Source organism: Kwoniella botswanensis, chromosome 1, assembly GCF_036426115.1.
Source record: "Kwoniella botswanensis chromosome 1, complete sequence".
Taxonomy (NCBI): Eukaryota; Fungi; Basidiomycota; class Tremellomycetes; order Tremellales; family Cryptococcaceae; genus Kwoniella; species Kwoniella botswanensis.
Window position 1 is genome coordinate 6,497,704 of NC_088599.1, and position 18,830 is coordinate 6,516,533.

The following is an 18,830-nucleotide window of genomic DNA, read 5'->3' on the forward strand; positions in this document are numbered from 1 at the left end:
CATACGATCCTATACATGCACGATGGACGACCCGTTATCACCGAACAATATCAACCCATCATGGTCCGACATCCCAACGGATCACACTCAATCATCCATCTTCTCTCCTACCCCTAGCCAAAGCCATGTCATCTCCCAATCATCATCATCATCAGAGGATTATTCCAGAGAACCAAAAGTATTTGGTGCACCTGGTTTAGGACTCGTCTCGCCTCCTCCAACTTCTAAAGATGGTATGATGAAATCGTCGATTACCACTGCTGCGAAAGAGCCGCCAAGTCCATTTCTAAGAGTCAGGATAGGTGGATTGGAGAGGAATAGGAAAGATCTACTGATCAGATTCGATGCTAGTGTAAGTTGTCAAACCCACACTATGTCTCATTCACACTTCACATGCAAGCCATGGAAGATGTAAGGAATGGTTTTACTGATTGGTGATTGGGTCCATCCATCCATCCACCCATCCTATAGACGAACCTACCGAATTTTAGGACATCAATATATAGGAATATGCAAAGGAGTTATGTGGAATTTCAGAAGTTTGCTGAACAAGCTCAACTTTGTTGTCCGCAGAGTGAGCATGCCCATATTACAGAGTACAGATACTGATCCACGCTGACATTGTTATTTATATAGCTATTATACCTGCCTTACCACTTCCTTCAACATCAGCTATCGCAGACGAAGAAGGTGATTGTCTCGGCTTATAGCTGCGTTTACCTTTCTCTAGGTCAGGTCCTAGCTGATATATCTTATCCTTGACATGATAGACGATCGACTTGTTAGAATAGCATTACAAAGATGGTTTACTAGGATATGTGAAGATCCAGTATTGATGAAAGATGATGAACTGAGATCGTTCATCGAATCTGATTTTGGTGTAAGTGACTGAATCTACCAAACCAGACTATGCTGGAAACATCCATCGTGTCCATGGTTCATGATCTATGGTCTGTAATTGATGCTGACGCAAATACTCGTATTTATAGTACACTCCCGTCCCACCTCCCTCAGCAAGGAAATCATCAGCTGCCTCAGCGGCCACTGGAGTATTCTCCGCAGCGTTGTCGAAAGTGGTAAGAAGAGGACCTCTGGACGAGGACGATGAGCTGCAAAGTGCCAAGAACGCTTTGGATAAACTGGAAGAGAGGTGGGGAGCGGCTGCTACAGCAATCAATGGAATTGGGAAAGCAAGAAGAGGTGAGTCAGACAACCTTTTGTCGTACATTGTCTACACATCCTGTTTGTTGGTGTTGGTGATGTGAGAGTATGAAATGCTGATTGTAGTGTTTTCGTTCAGCCTTTGCGGCATCAAATGCAGATGTCGGGGCGAAACTTGTCTCCCTATCAACGGTCGAATCGGATCCTCATTTAGCTGCTGCTGAGAGGAAATTTGGAAGGACTTGGGAACATCTCTCTGGGATGATAGGTGCTCAGGTAAGTCTCAGGTATACGGATCTGTGACGGCTGGAAGCTGATAAGATGGACTTTGTTTTTAATTGTATTACAGGCCGCTTCGGAGAATGTCATTCTGAGTGACTCATTAGGCTATCAAGCGCTGAATGCTAGAGCTGCAAAGGTATGTGCATTTCCACAGTATCGATGATATACACTACTTCTTCATGTAATTAGCTATCATTGAGTCATGCTGACGACCATGTCGCCCATAGGACGCTCTACTACAACGTACTACCCTCCTTGAAGATTCTCAAACGGCTACGAAATCAGCTATCAACAAACGAAGAAATGTGGAAAGATTGAAAGGTAGTTCAAAAATTGATCCGGTCAAGGTTGATGATGCTTTACATGAGATGGAAGAGGTGAGTGGCAGCGTTCTTTTCTAGCGCAGACCTCAACAGAAATATCAGACGGACAGCCGCTGTGAATGTCTTGCTCTTGCATAGGAGGCGCTCTCTAATCGGAAGCTTTAGCTGACCATATTCATATGTATCATAGGCCAATGCACTTGAGACATCGCTTACCAATCGACTAAACGCTATCTCTCAGAATCTCCACCTATCGATTCGTACCCACTCTCGACACGCGCACGAGGACGTTGCTGTCGCGCTGTTAGAAGCGGCTAGGATGAGCGTTATGTACCATAAACAGCACTTGAGAGAACTAGAAGCTCTCAAACCTGATCTGAAGAAAATCGGAACTTCCGCTCCTGTCTTTGTCACTACACCGAAAATTGCTACGGGCACGCCTAAACAGGCGAATACAGTTCTACCACCTCAAGTCACTCCACAAGCTGGACGACCACCACCTCAGGTCCAAGCTCAACCACAATCTCAACCTCCCATGGCTCATATGCCACAAGGTTTCGCACCTGTCCCTCCTCAAGTTCCTAGCAACCCACCTCTGATGCCGGGTCCTCCCCAAATACCTCAACAGGCTCATCCTGGTCTTCAACCATCGTTCAATCAACAACAACAGCCTCGAACACCGAATTCATACCCTCAATTCGCACCACAGGGACTACCTTACCAACAGGCGCAACAAGTGCCCCAAGGATATATACCTCAATCACAACAATCAGGATTCCCTCAACAAAATCAATCGGGGTACAACCAACAGCCCGCTCCTGTACCTCGAGGATATCCTATTCGACCGCCACCACCAGGACCACCAGGACCACCCAATCAAGGTTTCGGTCATATGAACGGTACTCAATCGATGTTCCTACCTCCTCCCAATCAGAGACCTAATTCAGCTGGGCCTATACCTGGACCTGGACAGGGTCATCCCCATGATCCATTGAGTGCCGGGGGAATGACTCAAAGCATGATGCTACCTCAACATGCAAGACCTCATACGCCTGGTGGCGGAGCTGGAACGATGGGACGGGGAGGTAGGAAGTTGGATGAGAGACAGGCTGCTAGGATGTTAGCTGGGGGTTTCTAGTGCGAGTAAATGTAGATCGATGAGTGTTGTATATTGTGTATAGTATACTGGTATGATGATGAATTGACATGATGGATGAATTTCACGATTGACTCCACACCGTGCGGACATGATAGCGGAGAGAGCCACTGGTGATAAATGACAAAACAAGCACTTGGTATTCATTGTGATGATTAGCACATCAGAGCTACGGTAAGTATGTGTGTATGCGGCATTCCAGCTGGACCGTCCGATCCCGAGATCGACTCGGTGGATAGCGGGTGACATGATATGCTGCATCAAAGGTGTGTGGTGTGTGTCTTGTGCCGATTGAGATCATGCTACTCATCTTGTCAATTGACGGTACTGGTACCACTGTAGTCGGTGTATGCCACTGCTCGTACTCGTAGCGTTCGGATGAGAACGGAACCACGTAATCCACTCGTCTCACCCAGGCGGTGGACGACCACGTGTTTTCACCTGGATGAGCTTGGATAGATACCCCTGGTTTCAGGGTAACTGGGTAAATTAGTGGGTTTATAATGTAAACAACTCGACATTTTATCGTACCACTCGCACTGGCATGCGAAAGATTTTTGGGACAACCCCGTAGCAGAAAGTAGCAGGGAACATTGAGATTGAGGGTTGTAGCGGTGTAGCGTTGATCTTTCATTTGCAGCTCATAGATGGGTAGTGTGTATATATATATATATATACAGCATACATAGATACATCGACTGGACACTTTTCTTTTCTCAGGTTTACCCAGTACATTCTCTTATACCTACCTACCCAGCTGATCCTACCTTCGTGTGGCTATACCTATCCAACTGGAAAAACACGACCAAGCTCGGTCCACAATAAAACGGCACAACATTTCATTCTCGTACGACTTACTCACCTATACCTACCTACCTTTGACATATTCAACCCTAAAACAACCGAGATATCCACCTAGACTGGATCGTATAGACACATAGACAGACTTAGAAATAGATATAGAACGTTAGATTTGTCTTTCACCTGTTTCGCCGCTCATCTCTGATATCCACAACACAACAGTAACATAGATCTTCGGCCGATAGGGCTCTCGACACCACTTACCAACATGGACGTCTTACTGCACTACGCTGACGAGTACGTCTTCGACTCCGTGTACAATTATCTCCTTCCTCATCCGCCCATCCCATCATCCTCGTCCCTTCCTGATCTGTACAACAAAACGGTCCTTCCGTCACCTTACACTCAATCGACAACGTATCATCCACCGGATCTATCTATCGGTGGTAGCGTAACCGGCTCGTTATGGGCAAGAGATAACATATATAGACAGGGTGTATCAATATTCACCATCGCATTGTCGGGAGCATACATAATGTATTTCCTCTTTTGTTCTATATCATATTTCTTCTTCTATGACAGAAGATTGGAACATCATCCGAAATTCTTAAAAAATCAAATTCGTAAAGAGATAAAATCGAGCTTGATCGCTGCTCCCGTCATCGACCTGATCACCCTCCCATGGTTTCTCGGAGAAGTTAGAGGATATTCGAAACTCTATGATAATATTGGACAATACGGTTGGACCTACCTCGTCGCTTCATGCTTCATGTTTTTACTGTTCACGGATCTGGCGATTTATTGGGTACATAGATTGGAACATCATCCGTTGATCTATAAACATGTTCATAAACCACATCATAAGTGGATCGGTGAGTCTGATTAATTTCTTTCTTACCCTTCCTTCTTTTTCTTCTGTGACATCGCCTCTCGTGTGGGTCGTCGTAAATTGAAGCTGATCATTTGATGCGTTGTTTATATAGTACCTACACCATACGCTGCGCTTGCTTTCCACCCTTTGGATGGTTATGCTCAATCGTTACCATATCAGTGAGTCAGAGTCATATCTCTCCGATTTCTCAACACGGATCATAAGAGCTGATAATGTCTATGCGATCCCTTAGCATCTTCCCGTACTTATTCCCTTTGCACAAATACGCCTACCTCGGATTATTCGTCTTTGTTCAATTTTGGACGATCCTGATCCACGATGGAGATATGATATCTGGACATTTCTTGGAGAGATACATAAATTCACCGGCTCATCATACCCTACATCATCTCTATTTCACCGTAAATTATGGACAGGTGAGTTGATCATTCTTTGTGTTATATTCACTGGTCAATGTCCTTTACTTTACCGTCGCTGACATTCCTTGTTCTTGGGATAGTACTTCACTTGGGCCGATTCATACTGGGATTCATACAGAGCACCAGAAGATAAACTTGATCCAATTCACGAATCGATAAAGGCAATGAAGAAAAAGGGTTTGATCGATGAAGATGGGAATCCCATACCTCAAATCAACAAGAAAGATTTGTAAATGAAAAGGAAGGGAGTTATACCATTAATAAACTTAACGAATTAAATCAAAGAATAGTACCTATACATCATACCATACTGAGATATACCCTGTAGAAATGATACACTTAATCCTTATATACTCATAATGTCAATTGTGGTCCGTGGGAGTCTAATACATAACCCCTTGTGTGCTACTATGATAGATAGATGAATATCAATGGGCCCTGCCTTGTTACGATTATTCTCACTCTTCAATTTGATCGAAGATTTGCAAAGGTGTATGATGAGACGAACATGGATCGTACTCGACGATCACTTCATTTCAATATGATGTTGACCCCTTCGGTTGAAATTCAATTACTACGGATAAATGCATACAACAAATATTGATTGAGCTGGTTTGCTATAGATCCCTCCTCCTCAGGATTGCGCTTGATTTTGATCTTGATTCCGATCCTGATTCTGATCCTGAGCCTGATGCTGGTCGTCCTCCTCAACCACCTCATACCCCACTCTTATCCATTCCCCACACCCTTCACATCCAACCACCTCAACATTATCTTCCAGCTGTTCTAACGTGATTTTGAATTCGCTCGAACATCTACAGGGATATGTGAAATATTCAGGTTGTTGATCCTCTTCATCCTCGACCTCATCTTCATCCTGATTGTGATTGTTCTGACAGGTATAGTGCGGTGTGAATTCGTCTAGAGAGATATTCCTAAATATATGTGGACCAGTCTTCGTGGGTTCTTTCTCATTCGCTCCAGTGATTTTTGATGTTGATGAGAACGAATCGAGCCATTGCTGTTTCTTCATTGGATCAAGTAGGATTGATTTCGCTTCGTTGATCAATCTTATATCGTTATCATCATCATCGTTCTCGTCATCGTCGTTGACTGATGGATTACCAAAGTGGCGTCCCCCCAACCACTTCTTGTCCGGATGATACTAAATCACGAATGATCAGTCTGACCGTTCCCCTCAATTTCAGTAGACAGATGAACAGATAGACTCACGATCAGAACCAGCCTCCTCCATGATTTGATCACATCTTCATCTGATGCTGTAGGTAACAAACCCAGTATCGAGTAGTAGTTAGGTACGGATGATATGATTGCGAATTACCTTTCAATCGAGACGATCTTTGAAAAATTTGAAAGAGAGCTAGAGCTTTGGTCCAGCTATGTATGTAATGTGCTGATCTCGTAGTCTCACTTTAACGTATAGAGGAGAGGACTGTATACGAATTTTTCTTTACTTCTGCAAGTTTACATGTATACTGAAAGAACTGGTGTCACTGAGACATCGACCTGTTGACATGTTACTTTGATATTTGCCACTCGAAAACCTTTAATCTTATCTTACCCCCTCATTTATAATATAAGAGCATGTTTCAATTTCCTCGATTACCTGCACATCACACGTCCATCTTCAATCTCAACAGTCAAAGGTTAGTTAGGTTACACATTCATCATTGACTGAACAACACAAAACAAAACGAAAAACAGCCTGGCATCGAAGCTAGACGAGCATACACGCATAAGTGAGTACATGCAACGAATGAATGATCCCGTCTCATCATATCACTCATCCAAGGAAATGTGGTGGCAAAAACGTCGATGGTGTCCGGTCCGGGAACATACCGATGACATGATATTTCCAGATGAAGAGCTGATGATCTGATATTTACTCATAGTATATAGACAAAGAAAGCATCTTGGAAAACATTGGATCATCAGCATTTAAGACTTGACTACATATATAAATAGTAAGTTTGTATATCTCGATCTCTGTTGGGCTTGGAGACGGGTTGTTAGTTGGTTGGACATCAGATCACTTGATCACTTGATCCTCATTCTGTATTGACTACTACCATCGACCATCGTTACTTCTTACCATTCATATCGACTCGATTACTCACTGATACCATCTGTCATTCACCAGATGACAGATAACGCCCCTATCGATACCCAACTTACCAAAGATACCCCTTCTTCCGACGTTGCATCTTCCCCTGTACCAGCACCAATCAACCCATCTGCATCACCTTCAACCCAGCCTGTCTCCCTTCCTCCAGCTTCAGCCTCTTCAACCGAAGTCAAGTCTCCTACAGAAACAAAGGCTAAAACCAAATCGAAAGGGAAAGGGAGGAAGACAAAGGCCAGACCAAGACGACGAGTAGCCGACTCTGAGTCGGAACGAGAGGATGGAGCAGCGAGCGATGGGAGTTTGACGGATCCTTCGTCTGCTTCGGATTCCGAGCCAGAGTCGGAAGAGGAAGAAGAAGAAGACGAGGAGGAAGAAGTAAAAAAGAAGCAAGATGAGCCTCAACCGAAGGAGGAAACTGGGAAACCACCGGTTGATACAGATAAGAGTGGATCACCTGCCAAGGTGACAGATAACGCGAAAGGAAAAGGAAAAGGGAAAGTAGGTCCAAATGGAGTGAAAAGGGAATATACAGAGGAGGAAAACAAGCGGTACGAAGAGATGAAAGCCAGGAGAAAAGAAAAGCAGAAAGCGAAAAGAGCAGAGTTGAAGGAGACGAAGAGGAAAGAAAAGGAATCAGCGAAAGCCGGCACAGATGGCAAAGTCAAAAACAAGGAAATAGAGGCGGATGAAGAGAATACCGTTCCGTTAGTCGCTGATGGATCACCTCCGTCCCAATCTCCCGTTCTACCGAATCAAAAAGGTAGAAGAGGATCCAAATCACAGAGACGTCAATCGGTGGTCGATGATGACCCAAAGGTCGTCCCTAGACAAGGTAAATTTTGGACCCACGATCAACGGTCTGATCTCCAACCTCAATCTCAAGAGGCGTATTCAGCTCAGGGTGGAAGGGGATTACCTGATTGGCGTGGAAGAGGCGGTTTCAGAGGTGGATTCAGAGGTAGAGGTGGAAGAGGTTTTGCCAATAACCCTTCAGCGCCATTTGGTCGTTTCCAACAACAGAATGGTACAGCCCAGGGACAAGAGTTGACAGCTGAAACACCGGTCGAATCTGAGAAGGAAGATGGAGACGAACCTGTGCTGGCTATGGATAGGTTGGAGAAAGAATTGGCTAAAAAGGAAAGATCTCAATCTGCCACGACGACGGCACCGACACAGCCTAAAGAGAAGAAATGGGGTCATGAAGCGTTTGAACAGATCCAAACAGAGAAGGAAAAGAAACCTGTTGTCTCCCCTGCAGTTGCGCCAAGAGGTGGATTTAGGGGTGTACCCAGGGGTAGAGGAAGAGGCTTTGGACGTGAGTTGTGCGATGGCCTTTCAGAAGAGCTTTTGAACTGATTATCAGAGGGAATCTTTACAGCTCGAGGTGGTCATTTCGGTCAACCTTTCAGACAACCACTCTCTTCACTTCCGTTCCACCCTGCCAACCTCGCAGCAAACGCGGCTGCCGCTGCCAAATCTGCATCTTCCGCTTCCGTCACACCAGCTCCTGCCCCTGCATCCGCTGTCGCTCCCACTTCCGCCTCCACCCCTCTCACTCAGACGATCGTGCCACTACCGAAAGCGGAGCAGCAATCAACTCGACCTGATGCTGACGATCTACTTGGTGAATCTTCTCAAGCTGTCACGATCAAATTGCCTGGTTCCACAAATACAGTAGAAGTTGCTGTATCTCACCCATCTGAGCAGAACAGCGCTCCTGCTGAAGTTGCTACAGAGTCGGTCACGGCTGCAGTGAGAACACCTGAACTCAATGCATCCGGTCAAGCTATCCTGTATACCTCGCCCGTTCCTCCACCTCAACCTGTCCCTACCCAGCAATCTCAATACCAACCTCAAGTTTCCGCCCCTCCCCCACCGACCTCCATGTATCCGAATGGAAGCGCTCCTTCACCGTTCCAACCTGGTTCCGAGAACGGCTCCATGAGCAGCGCCGGCATGAGTCACAGCCAATTTATTCCTACCCATCCTTATCCACCGCAAAATTCGCACCTCCAACAAAATGTGGTGCCTTCACCTTCAGGATATAGTATGGGCTCCGAGTTCGTACCTTCCTCTCGACCTCCTCAAGTCCATCTTAATGGTAACAATGGCCCATCCAGGCCATTCTATCCTCCCGGTGCACCCAGATCGTATCCTGCTCAAAATCAGAACCAAACCCAACGTCCACCTATCCAACCTTTCTATCCTTCGCAACCACAATCTTTCGAATACGCTCAATCTCACTCTCAAAGAGGATCATTCTCGGGCTCTCAACAGTTTTACCCCGCTCAGCAAGTCCATGTCAATGGGTATATCGATGGGAGGGGATCACCATACAATGGAGGTTCACTCTCACCTTATCCTACAGGTAATGGTCAGATGAACTACTTCGCACCTGCTAGACCAAGTCAGAAAATTCAAATTAAATCGCCTTCTGCTTCGACGTCGGGTCAAGCAAATGACAAGGGAGATAATATTCCTGGTCAACCCACTTTCGCAAGTTTGACTACTACTTCATCGAATCACACGGATATGGATAACATGATTCAAGGTGGATATTATCCTCAACATTATAATCCTTATCAAACGCAGGCCGCTAATGGATATGACGAGAGATATTATGGCTTGCAACAACAACAACCTGCATACGAGAATTGGCAGAATGGTCAACAACAGGGATATACGGGGTATGAAGGTGAATATGGCTATTAAACAACGCTAGATCGGTATGAGTACAGGTATAGTGACCTAAGGCACTCTCGGTTCGGCCAGGAGATTTCCTCTTGGTATGGTATGGTTCGAGCGAGAACCATGGGGTATGAGTGAGGTTGAGTAGTAAAGATAACAATGAAGCCGCAGAATACAGTTCCATACTGTACGGTGGCATCGCGAAAGGCAAAATACAGAATACAATCAAATTATCAATAATGAAAGTCAAAATAAAATTAACTTGATATAAAAGTTCATATAGTGTGTATAATTACATATCAGTAAAATAAGTAAATGCAGTGCATGGGTTTGGCGATTATGCAGTTGACATCTATGAGCAATTTGTCTCTATGTCAACTTTGTCTGTCCATGAAAGTCAACGTCAAGTGATAGTGGTACGTGGCATGAACATAAAATTCATACGATCGAGATGAGTGAAGTTATATACAACATGTTTTCGAACTGATAAGTTTCCTCCAGGGAATGAACACATACTGTATACTCTGGTATATATTGGTATATATTGGTATACACCTCTACCGATCTCAAATGGGATATGTTTGCAGACACTCAATTCCTCCTGGGTCCCTCTTCCTTTCATTTCCCTTCCGTCCCGTTCTCGCTCCCTTTCATCAATGGGCGCGATTCAATCTTTCCGACCTCATACCATTTATTTTCTCCCAAGGGTTCGTCAAAATACCAACATGGGTGTTCACACTGCACGATCGCATATGCGATCATTCGTGCGAACAACAAGGACAGTGCAGATCCTCTTCTTGGGTAGTAAAAATTTTAGAAACGAAATCTTCATTTTTAACTGACCCCTCTCTCGTTCCACCAAATGCAATACTCAACGCTTCTTTCAGATCTTTCATGTCTCAAACGAGATATTTGATCTTCGGCTCTTCTTGGAAAACACAACAGAGGTAATGTGAATAAATCTCGCTAATCAAGCTACGAATAGTATCCATGTTGGGTTTATCGTCCAGATCAAAGATCATCTCGTAATCCACTGGAAACTTGGCCAATATACATACATCCTCGTCCAAATCGAAAGAGTGCATGTGAATCGTGAATTTCGCTTTGTTATTGATGTTATCATGTTTGATTAACTCTTCGAGGATATCATCGATTGCACAAGCCAGGGTAGGTTCGAAAAGATCATTATCATCTTCATCATCGAAGTATTTCTCGTCCCTGTCCCATCCTTTTGGCCATTCTAAACAGATGGAAAGGGGTTGTTGGGAATCTTGACAGTGAAACATGATTTCTTCAAGATAACTACCAGTCCATAATATGTCATTCGATCAAAGAACGATCGTCGAAGTTTGGTGAAATCAGTTGATAATGATCCGACTAAATCTTTACCAAACCTTACATGTTTGACTGAAGTTAAGATTCGTTGATATTCTTTTAAACCATTAAGATGATCGACCGAATCGAAGATTTTCACTTTCTTGAAGAACTTATCGACACTTTGAGAATCTTCAAAGGTGATATATTGAATCATCTTCAGTAGGTTCAACTTTCTTTCTCCAATTTTCCAATTCTTCTCCTCCTTCTCTTTCTTCTTACCAGTACTCTCATCAGATGTCTTGGGTTGATTCGGACCGGAATTGGGATTATCCACCTTCTCTTTCAATTGGATTAACATCCCCCAAAACACCTTATGTGTATTATTCTTATCTAGCTCGACGACTTGATACAGTTTCGGAGTGATGGTTTCGTAGAAATGCTTGGATACTCTGATAAGAGTGAGAGGGATCTCGTCAATGAGGATTTGAAAGATGAGGTGTCTGATGGACTCCAATGGTTCCATGGTGGAGAGCTGGAAAGTCGAAGTGTACTGGTTCCAACTATGTAAAGCTTCCGACGATTCTTGGGTAGAACCGGAAGGTACGGCATCGGTGGATGAAGGTTCGGTCGATTTGAGTGTCATTGTTCCAAGGCGATATGTGAGAAATGGTTCAAGATCTGAAGGAAAGAACTGACGATGTAACGTCAGCTTTATAGAGACGGACATTGGGCTGTCAAGGGCCCACACTTACTCAACTTGATGTGAGGGTGGATCTTCTCATTGGCTCAGTACAGTGCGTAGTGTTATGAGTGCCTATGAGAATGAGCTTCTACCATGCGAAGGAGGAAGAGGATATCAAGAAGATAATATAGAGCATTGATCGATGTTTGTCGTATCCTCTTTCCGATTGATTGATTGCTGATTGATGGGTGGCCAGTGCGCCAACAACCTGTGACGCATTGTTCGCTTGGTCATGCACTAAATGATGGCGATGATCCAAACGTGACAAGACACATCACAGTGGATTCAGTGGTCACAGTCATAGACAGAGTCATACATAGCCCAATCAAGTGAAGTAAGTCAACCTGATATTCTCATAATTATACGTAGGATCCTCATGAGGCGAATGACTGATGACCCATAATTCTTTTCCTTCACCTTTCGCCGAATCACTCTTGATACCTATCAAATGGGCATGATCAAGTGGTGTGATCCCTACGTGGATGGCGGAGTGTATCGTACCGTTCGACGGGATCCTGACTGGCGTTATTGGTTTTGTTTCAGACCTGGAGGGGGCCCAAAGGTGGAATAGAGATTGTTGGTCGTCATGAGGAGCAACGAGGTATATCGCTTTCCCGTCTTTTGAGAACTATCACAACGCCACAACGGATATCAGCTCAGTGAGTGCTGGTAGAGTCGAAAATAAAAGACTCACAGTGATCTTCTCAGAGGAGAGATCGAAGTTCAGTTGAATTTCCCACTGGTCTCTTCCAACGGATAACCACAATCGATGATCTGACAACCAAGCAATGTTCTCGCCATCGCCAAACGCCGTTGAAGTCAGCTGTGACTTGGTAGAGTGACGAAGTAATACCGGAGACGAGGAGGTATCTCGAAGGTCAAATAAGTAAATCTGTGTAATTCACAACTCAGCTCAGTTATACCCAACAAAAATGATGTTATGGGAACATACGAATGAAGCGATATCACTGCTTGCGGAATACGCTAAATGCGTACCATTACTAGTCACACCTTCAATATCCTACATCATCATATAGCACTTCGATCAGCTGGCCGGTTCTTTCGAAGCGAACCAGAATTGTATGTGCTCACTAAATCCTTGTGCTTCACTATTCGTGGCTCTTCCTTGATCGTCCATCCCTCTTCGTGCTGAGCCACTTCAATTAGGACGAGGTCTTCAGGAAGCACCACAGTTAGTACACCCGCTTGTTCAGAGTGAACCAGCTCTTTCAGATCGTTGCCCAAAGCCACTTCGCCGAGCTTGTTGGCCTTGCTAGCTGAAGGTGGATAAGCCGGTGGAAGTGTCGTGTAGTTGAGTGTCTGTGTGGTCAAATCCCATGCTCCTTCGTGACCCTCGGACTGGGGCGTCGCAGTCAGAACTGTCTGGTCATCTAGGAAAGTATACCTAGCCTGAGCATTTGCGGCACCATATAAGACTGATGGTACAGTGAATTGAGCATTGATCGCGAGGAGGTGAAGCTCGTGTTGAGACCTGAATCATCACAACAATCAATATCAGATACTCCGCTATCGGCAAGATCACTTACCCACTTACAACCCGAGTGACAGCTGCATCTCCAGTAGGGTTCAATGCCCAGGTATCTATCTTCCTAACATTGTCAATAGACGAAAAGGGGATTTGAGATGGTATAGCGAGGGCAGTGGCGCAGAGCCCAAAGACGGCCAGTAGGTAACCACTCAGCATAGTGACCATCTGAGGGTCTGATCTTCCGACGAGAATGTCCAATATCCATACCAGTCACTGACAGGTCAATAATCTATATGCATATACGCAAATCCGAGCAATCTATGACGAAAGCCAAAAACATGTCGTTTCGGAGGTGAAGAATTGTGTGATTTGAGTTGACCCTAATTTACTCGGAGTGGATTCTCGGATTCTCGGAGCCGGACCTGATCGACATGACGCGATGACTCGTCAACCACACGTTCTGTACGAGACAAGGTGCATGGTATTTCTCATGATTGCGTGCGAGTCTGTTCTCGGAGTTGGTGTTGGACAATGCATGGTACCATATGAGCTGATCGGAATGTTACAAGCTTTATCCAAAAGGCATGGCGCATGCTGATCGATGGTCCGACTTTTGCAACTGCCTTAGGGTGTTAGCAGGATGTCTCATGTGATAAGATACTAGGACTAAACAATTAAAAATTGAAGTCACATGGTCGCCCGGGATCAACAGTATGCATGAATTACGACAAGTAGTATGGACCTCATAAAGATACATAATTCACTAATTATATAATCAATCAATATCCCCAATCTCTCCCGCCGGACAGAGGTATAATTTGACCGTCCACATAACTACCTGCTCTACTTGCTAGCCAGATTGCCGTTCCTGCTGCATCTTCTTCTTCACCTCCTCTTTTCAATGGTACCAATTCCTTGGATCTCGCTAACATGCCGTTGGGATTATTCGGATTTTGCATTTGGGAAGGAAAGTAGCCTGTTTTATGATGATACAGCAGCGCGCATCAGTGTTACATCGCACGACTTCCTCATCATACTAAATAGGTAACAAAGTGAAGAAGTAAGAGGCCAACAACGTACCAGGAGAAATAGCATTGACCCTTACACCGTGTTCCCTAAATTTACTAGCCAACAACCTCGTCAAGTGATTCACAGCAGCTTTGGAAGCCTGATAGGCCGGTTGATGAGTGTTTGGATCAGACATTGTCGAACCAATCGACGAGACGTTCATGATCCTTCCTCCATCTGGCGCAGCCGCCAAAAGGTGTAAGAGAGAGACTGAAAGGTAAAAGACGCTTTCAACGTTCACTGAGAATGTTTGAGACCACGTTTCGGGAGGTGAAGCGAGTAAGGCTTTTTGGAGCTCTGGTAAGGGAGTGAGATGGGTACATGGTGGATCAGGTAGTACAATTCCTGCGCAATTGATGAGAACGTCTACTTTCTTGAGAGATTTGGCAAGCACATCGACTTCAGATCGGGATGAAATGTCTGCTGCATGTCTAGGGGTATGGACTATCAGCATACCTGATCCTCCATGGTAACATCCCAAGGTATGGGTCTGTGGAAGATAAAGGCAGAACTTACATGACGACTTGAGCACTAGGGTTGAGATGCAATATCGTCTCTTTAGCTTCTTCCAGCTTGGCTTGTCTACGTCCAACGATATGTGTTATAGCCCCATTGACGGCAAACCCCTTTGCCATATATAAACCTGAGGAGTCGATGACCCTCTGAGCTTTTTTCTACCATGCATGTATCTTTTTGACCTACCAATTCCCGTTCCTGCACCTGTGATGACCACATCTAACCCTTTCACCCCGAATAAACCATCGAGGGAGAAATCTTTTCCTCGAGTGGAAGCGGACATGATGAGCGCTGAGTTTGTTCGTTTGATCCAACCAATTGGAGGGGACAGTTGCCCGAGGAGGGGCTCTATCAATGTTAAGCTGTCATGTTGGGTCCTCAATTGACTCTCAACCATAAATTGTTTGCTTTCGCACAAGTTGTATGCAGGCATCACCTCACCGGATCCCTTTCGGAGGTGACTGAAATACTTGCATCGGAAGCAAATCCCAAAGGACCTATTCTCAAAGATCTTATCACTACCCTGAGATGGGCGGTCATGACCGACTCTAACCCTATATAACCAATTTGACATTGAAGGTTAAGCCGGATGTCGTGATTGAACGCAACTGATTTTTTCGCTCCATGCTCGAATTTTCCTTCGCTTGAGAAGGTACAGAGATGAAATTTGGTCATTTTGATGTCTGGAGGTCCTGTGAATATGGTAAGGATGCAGACTTGGAAGATGCACGTACGTAGGTGGAGCAATAAGCCTCAGGGTGAGTAAATTGATGTAAAACCGGAAAACACTCTTGGTTACTTCAACTACTGTCATTTCTAAGAGGTATATCTCACCCTGTTTGATTATACAGAAGTTCCTGACAATATCATTGCGGTAGACTGGCTCAGGGTTGCCGAAAGAACTGTCAGCTACTTAGATATCTGTATTTGATCAAATTTCCGACTCTTGATTTCGCGTGATCAATAACGTCAGAACGTCAAAGAAAAACCCAGAAGAGGGCGGATAGACAGATCATGTAATTGTTGATCATCTCGACATCATAATCAGTATTCTCATCATATCGATCATCGCTCCACACTTACTGCACATCATCCGACTTACTGCTTTGTGGATAAAAGATAAATAACATCATAAGGACATCTTCCAATCCGTCCTGTGTACACCACTGTCGACTGAGAAAGAGACTCAAAGGAATAAGAGATAGAGAGAGGGAACAATATGGCAAACCACGAACATGAGAGCGAACCCCCACCTTCGATGTCGGCATCCTTCATGTCTGAGCGGACGGCCTTGCTGGCAAAAGCGAGACATAAGAGGGAAGAACCTGGGTTCATGTCCAGATTGGATTATTTCCTAGTTATGCCTGGTGAGTTCAGTCTGGCTGTTCCTGCACAAGTTGAACATCTGATCCGAATATTTGATACATTGGTTTAGCTTTACTGTCGAATACATTACTTGCTGCTTTCGAAAGTACCATAGCTGCCTCGACTCAATCATCGATAGGAGCAGAGTTTCACGCAAGTGATAATATAGCTTGGGTGGCTACTTCCTATCTGATCGTTTCGACCGCGTTGTCTCCTGTGAGTAGGATACTAAATGACGCCTTAGGACTTGAGTTAACGGAAATCTCGCTCGATCTAGCTTTATGGAAGAGCATCCGATCTATTTGGGCGAACGACGGTGTACCTGTTCGCCGTCATAATCTTCACCTTGGGATGTCTGTTGTGTGGCTTGAGTAAATCTTTGGGTCAGATGATCGCTGCTCGAGCAGTTTGTGGTATCGGAGGTGAATCCATGGGCTTAAATCTCAACATGTGGCCAAAATTTGACTGACAATGTTCGTTGTGCTAGGTGCTGGTCTCATCACTGGTGCACAAGCTGTCACTTGGGATATCCTTCCGTCTAGACTCAGGCCGTTATATCAGGCTTTCAACAATACCATTTTCGGGGTGCGTAACAACAATATATTATTTCTCACCCACGTTAACATGCTGATTGCGCATTCTGCACAGATGGGAGCTGCATTTGGTGCGACTCTAGGTGGATTCATGGCGGACACGATAGGTTGGCGATTCGCATATTTCGTTCCTGTACCACTTGGAGTATTCGGTATGACGGTTTTTCTTGCGAAAGTGAGACCAAAATTACAAGAACTGCGAGAGGGTGAAAAACGAGGTCAAATAGGAGCTAGCGATATTGACTACTTCGGAAGTGGATTGATCGTCAGTCGGATTGCTCATATTACAGCGGTCACCAACCTGACTGACACCTTGACGTAGATGACTGCGATTACGCTTTTGTTGATCGTAACCAATCTTGGTGGACACGAAATACCTTGGAAAAGTCCTTTGATCCCCATCGCTCTTTCCGGAGTTGTTATATCTACCTTGGCATTCTTCCGACATGAGAAGAAAGCTCCTTTACCTGTGTTACCTCTCAATTTATTGGGCGATAGACATATGACCAGTCTGGTCTTGTTCAATTTCTTCGCATCAATGGCTATCTTCGGTGTAAGCTTTCGTCAATCTCAACGTATAACAAGCAACAATACTGATCGCTCGAGCATCTCGGTAGTCCTTATACCTGATTCCCCTATTCTTCCAATCCACCCTTCTGACGACAGCATCAGTAGCATCCAGACGATTACTATATCCTACTCTTTCGGCACCTATCGGTTCGGTGTTGACTGGGATATTCCTACACCGATTCCGAGAACATGCCTATATCACTCAACGGCTCGGCGCTTTCATCTTGTTTAGCGGAACCCTCGCTCTCCTAGCTTTGAGTTTTGAAGATAATAATGGGAAAGGTGAATTGCAATTTGGTGTTCATCTAATCTGGGTGCATCTGGGAATGGGTATAGGGTTCATATCGAGCTTGATGAACGTTCTGGATATGGCCGGTACAGGTAAGTACATCAACCAATCCAAACCAAAAGAGGATTGCTCCAGCTTCTCATACTGATTATCCTGAACTGCAGAACATGCTTCGGCAAGTTCGATGGTCTTCTTGATTCGTTCATTGGGCGGCGTCATTGGAATTCCAACTTCTCAAGCTGTACTTCAGAATGTCTTACTGCAACAACTCCGATCAAATATCACAGGGAAAGGCTCAAAAAGAACCATCAGAGCAATAAGGGAATCGTTATCGTATCTGAACAGCCTCGAGCCTGAGTTGCGTGCAAAGGCGATAAATGCTTATGTAGTAGCTTGTAGAGCTGCGTTCACAACTCTGGCAGTGGTTGGTGGATTAGGTTTTGTATCTCTGTTGTTGGGTATAGGAGCCTATAAAACTCATCCAATCAATGATGATTGGGAAGAAGAAGAGAGAGATGCTGAGGGCAATCCAGCTACGAACCCGCCTTTATCTTCCGGAATACCTACATTAGAGTGATTGATCACGGGGGAGAACAGAATACATAGACTGAAAGAAAGAGATGGCAAACCTATAGATGCATAGATATCTCGTAATTGACTCCACTGAAACAGCAAGCTATTCCAGATAATTTGGATGATCGTCAAAGCACGTCAGCACTTGCAGATTGGATCCGGACCTTACGGTAAGGTTTGCCGAGATTTTCGGGTTACTCACTTATGTTTATTTTGTAATGTTATGAATGGAGGGGGTGCAGGTATTACAGATATTCCTAATAGGCATTACAAAACTGCCTGATCTGTTATCGCTGGGTCAACAAGACCAGGCTTGTTTGAAAGAAAAGTTAAAAAGAGGAGCTCTTGGCGAACTTGATTAGTTTTCTCATTCATCGCATCTTTTCATCCTTTGTGTATATACAATCATCGACTCTGTGTCATCTCTTTCTCTCTATAGC

At 44.7% G+C, this 18,830-nt stretch overlaps 8 protein-coding genes across 8 annotated transcripts; 4 read left to right on the top strand and 4 right to left on the bottom strand.

Moving 5' to 3' along the window:
- Positions 1-22: 22 nt before the first annotated feature.
- On the top strand, positions 23-2,904 carry L199_002448 (uncharacterized protein; the record flags this gene model as incomplete). The annotated part of the gene is made up of 9 exons (XM_064888192.1): positions 23-352; positions 472-574; positions 637-690; positions 771-880; positions 990-1,200; positions 1,301-1,437; positions 1,511-1,579; positions 1,671-1,820; positions 1,957-2,904. The coding sequence occupies 9 exons, from the start codon at positions 23-25 to the stop codon at positions 2,902-2,904; spliced, it is 2,112 nt and encodes a 703-aa protein (XP_064744264.1).
- A 1,087-nt stretch (positions 2,905-3,991) lies between these two features.
- L199_002449 (uncharacterized protein) lies at positions 3,992-5,267 on the top strand (the record flags this gene model as incomplete). The annotated part of the gene is made up of 4 exons (XM_064888193.1): positions 3,992-4,595; positions 4,707-4,773; positions 4,848-5,031; positions 5,115-5,267. The coding sequence occupies 4 exons, from the start codon at positions 3,992-3,994 to the stop codon at positions 5,265-5,267; spliced, it is 1,008 nt and encodes a 335-aa protein (XP_064744265.1).
- A 401-nt stretch (positions 5,268-5,668) lies between these two features.
- Positions 5,669-6,571, bottom strand: L199_002450 (uncharacterized protein; the record flags this gene model as incomplete). Its single annotated transcript, XM_064888194.1, has 3 exons — positions 5,669-6,199; positions 6,268-6,314; positions 6,562-6,571. 3 exons carry the CDS (start codon positions 6,569-6,571, stop codon positions 5,669-5,671), a joined length of 588 nt encoding a protein of 195 aa, XP_064744266.1.
- A 624-nt stretch (positions 6,572-7,195) lies between these two features.
- Positions 7,196-9,892, top strand: L199_002451 (uncharacterized protein; the record flags this gene model as incomplete). Its single annotated transcript, XM_064888195.1, has 2 exons — positions 7,196-8,495; positions 8,559-9,892. The coding sequence occupies 2 exons, from the start codon at positions 7,196-7,198 to the stop codon at positions 9,890-9,892; spliced, it is 2,634 nt and encodes an 877-aa protein (XP_064744267.1).
- Positions 9,893-11,108: 1,216 nt separating this feature from the next.
- L199_002452 (uncharacterized protein) lies at positions 11,109-11,828 on the bottom strand (the record flags this gene model as incomplete). Its single annotated transcript, XM_064888196.1, has 1 exon — positions 11,109-11,828. One exon carries the CDS (start codon positions 11,826-11,828, stop codon positions 11,109-11,111), a length of 720 nt encoding a protein of 239 aa, XP_064744268.1.
- A 424-nt stretch (positions 11,829-12,252) lies between these two features.
- L199_002453 (uncharacterized protein) lies at positions 12,253-13,641 on the bottom strand (the record flags this gene model as incomplete). The annotated part of the gene is made up of 4 exons (XM_064888197.1): positions 12,253-12,555; positions 12,622-12,819; positions 13,020-13,419; positions 13,475-13,641. The coding sequence occupies 4 exons, from the start codon at positions 13,639-13,641 to the stop codon at positions 12,253-12,255; spliced, it is 1,068 nt and encodes a 355-aa protein (XP_064744269.1).
- Positions 13,642-14,195: 554 nt separating this feature from the next.
- On the bottom strand, positions 14,196-15,283 carry L199_002454 (uncharacterized protein; the record flags this gene model as incomplete). Its single annotated transcript, XM_064888198.1, has 4 exons — positions 14,196-14,392; positions 14,497-14,915; positions 15,001-15,127; positions 15,187-15,283. The coding sequence occupies 4 exons, from the start codon at positions 15,281-15,283 to the stop codon at positions 14,196-14,198; spliced, it is 840 nt and encodes a 279-aa protein (XP_064744270.1).
- Positions 15,284-16,219: 936 nt separating this feature from the next.
- L199_002455 (uncharacterized protein) lies at positions 16,220-18,394 on the top strand (the record flags this gene model as incomplete). Its single annotated transcript, XM_064888199.1, has 8 exons — positions 16,220-16,367; positions 16,436-16,581; positions 16,643-16,787; positions 16,853-16,950; positions 17,014-17,223; positions 17,281-17,511; positions 17,576-17,909; positions 17,982-18,394. 8 exons carry the CDS (start codon positions 16,220-16,222, stop codon positions 18,392-18,394), a joined length of 1,725 nt encoding a protein of 574 aa, XP_064744271.1.
- Positions 18,395-18,830: the final 436 nt, after the last annotated feature.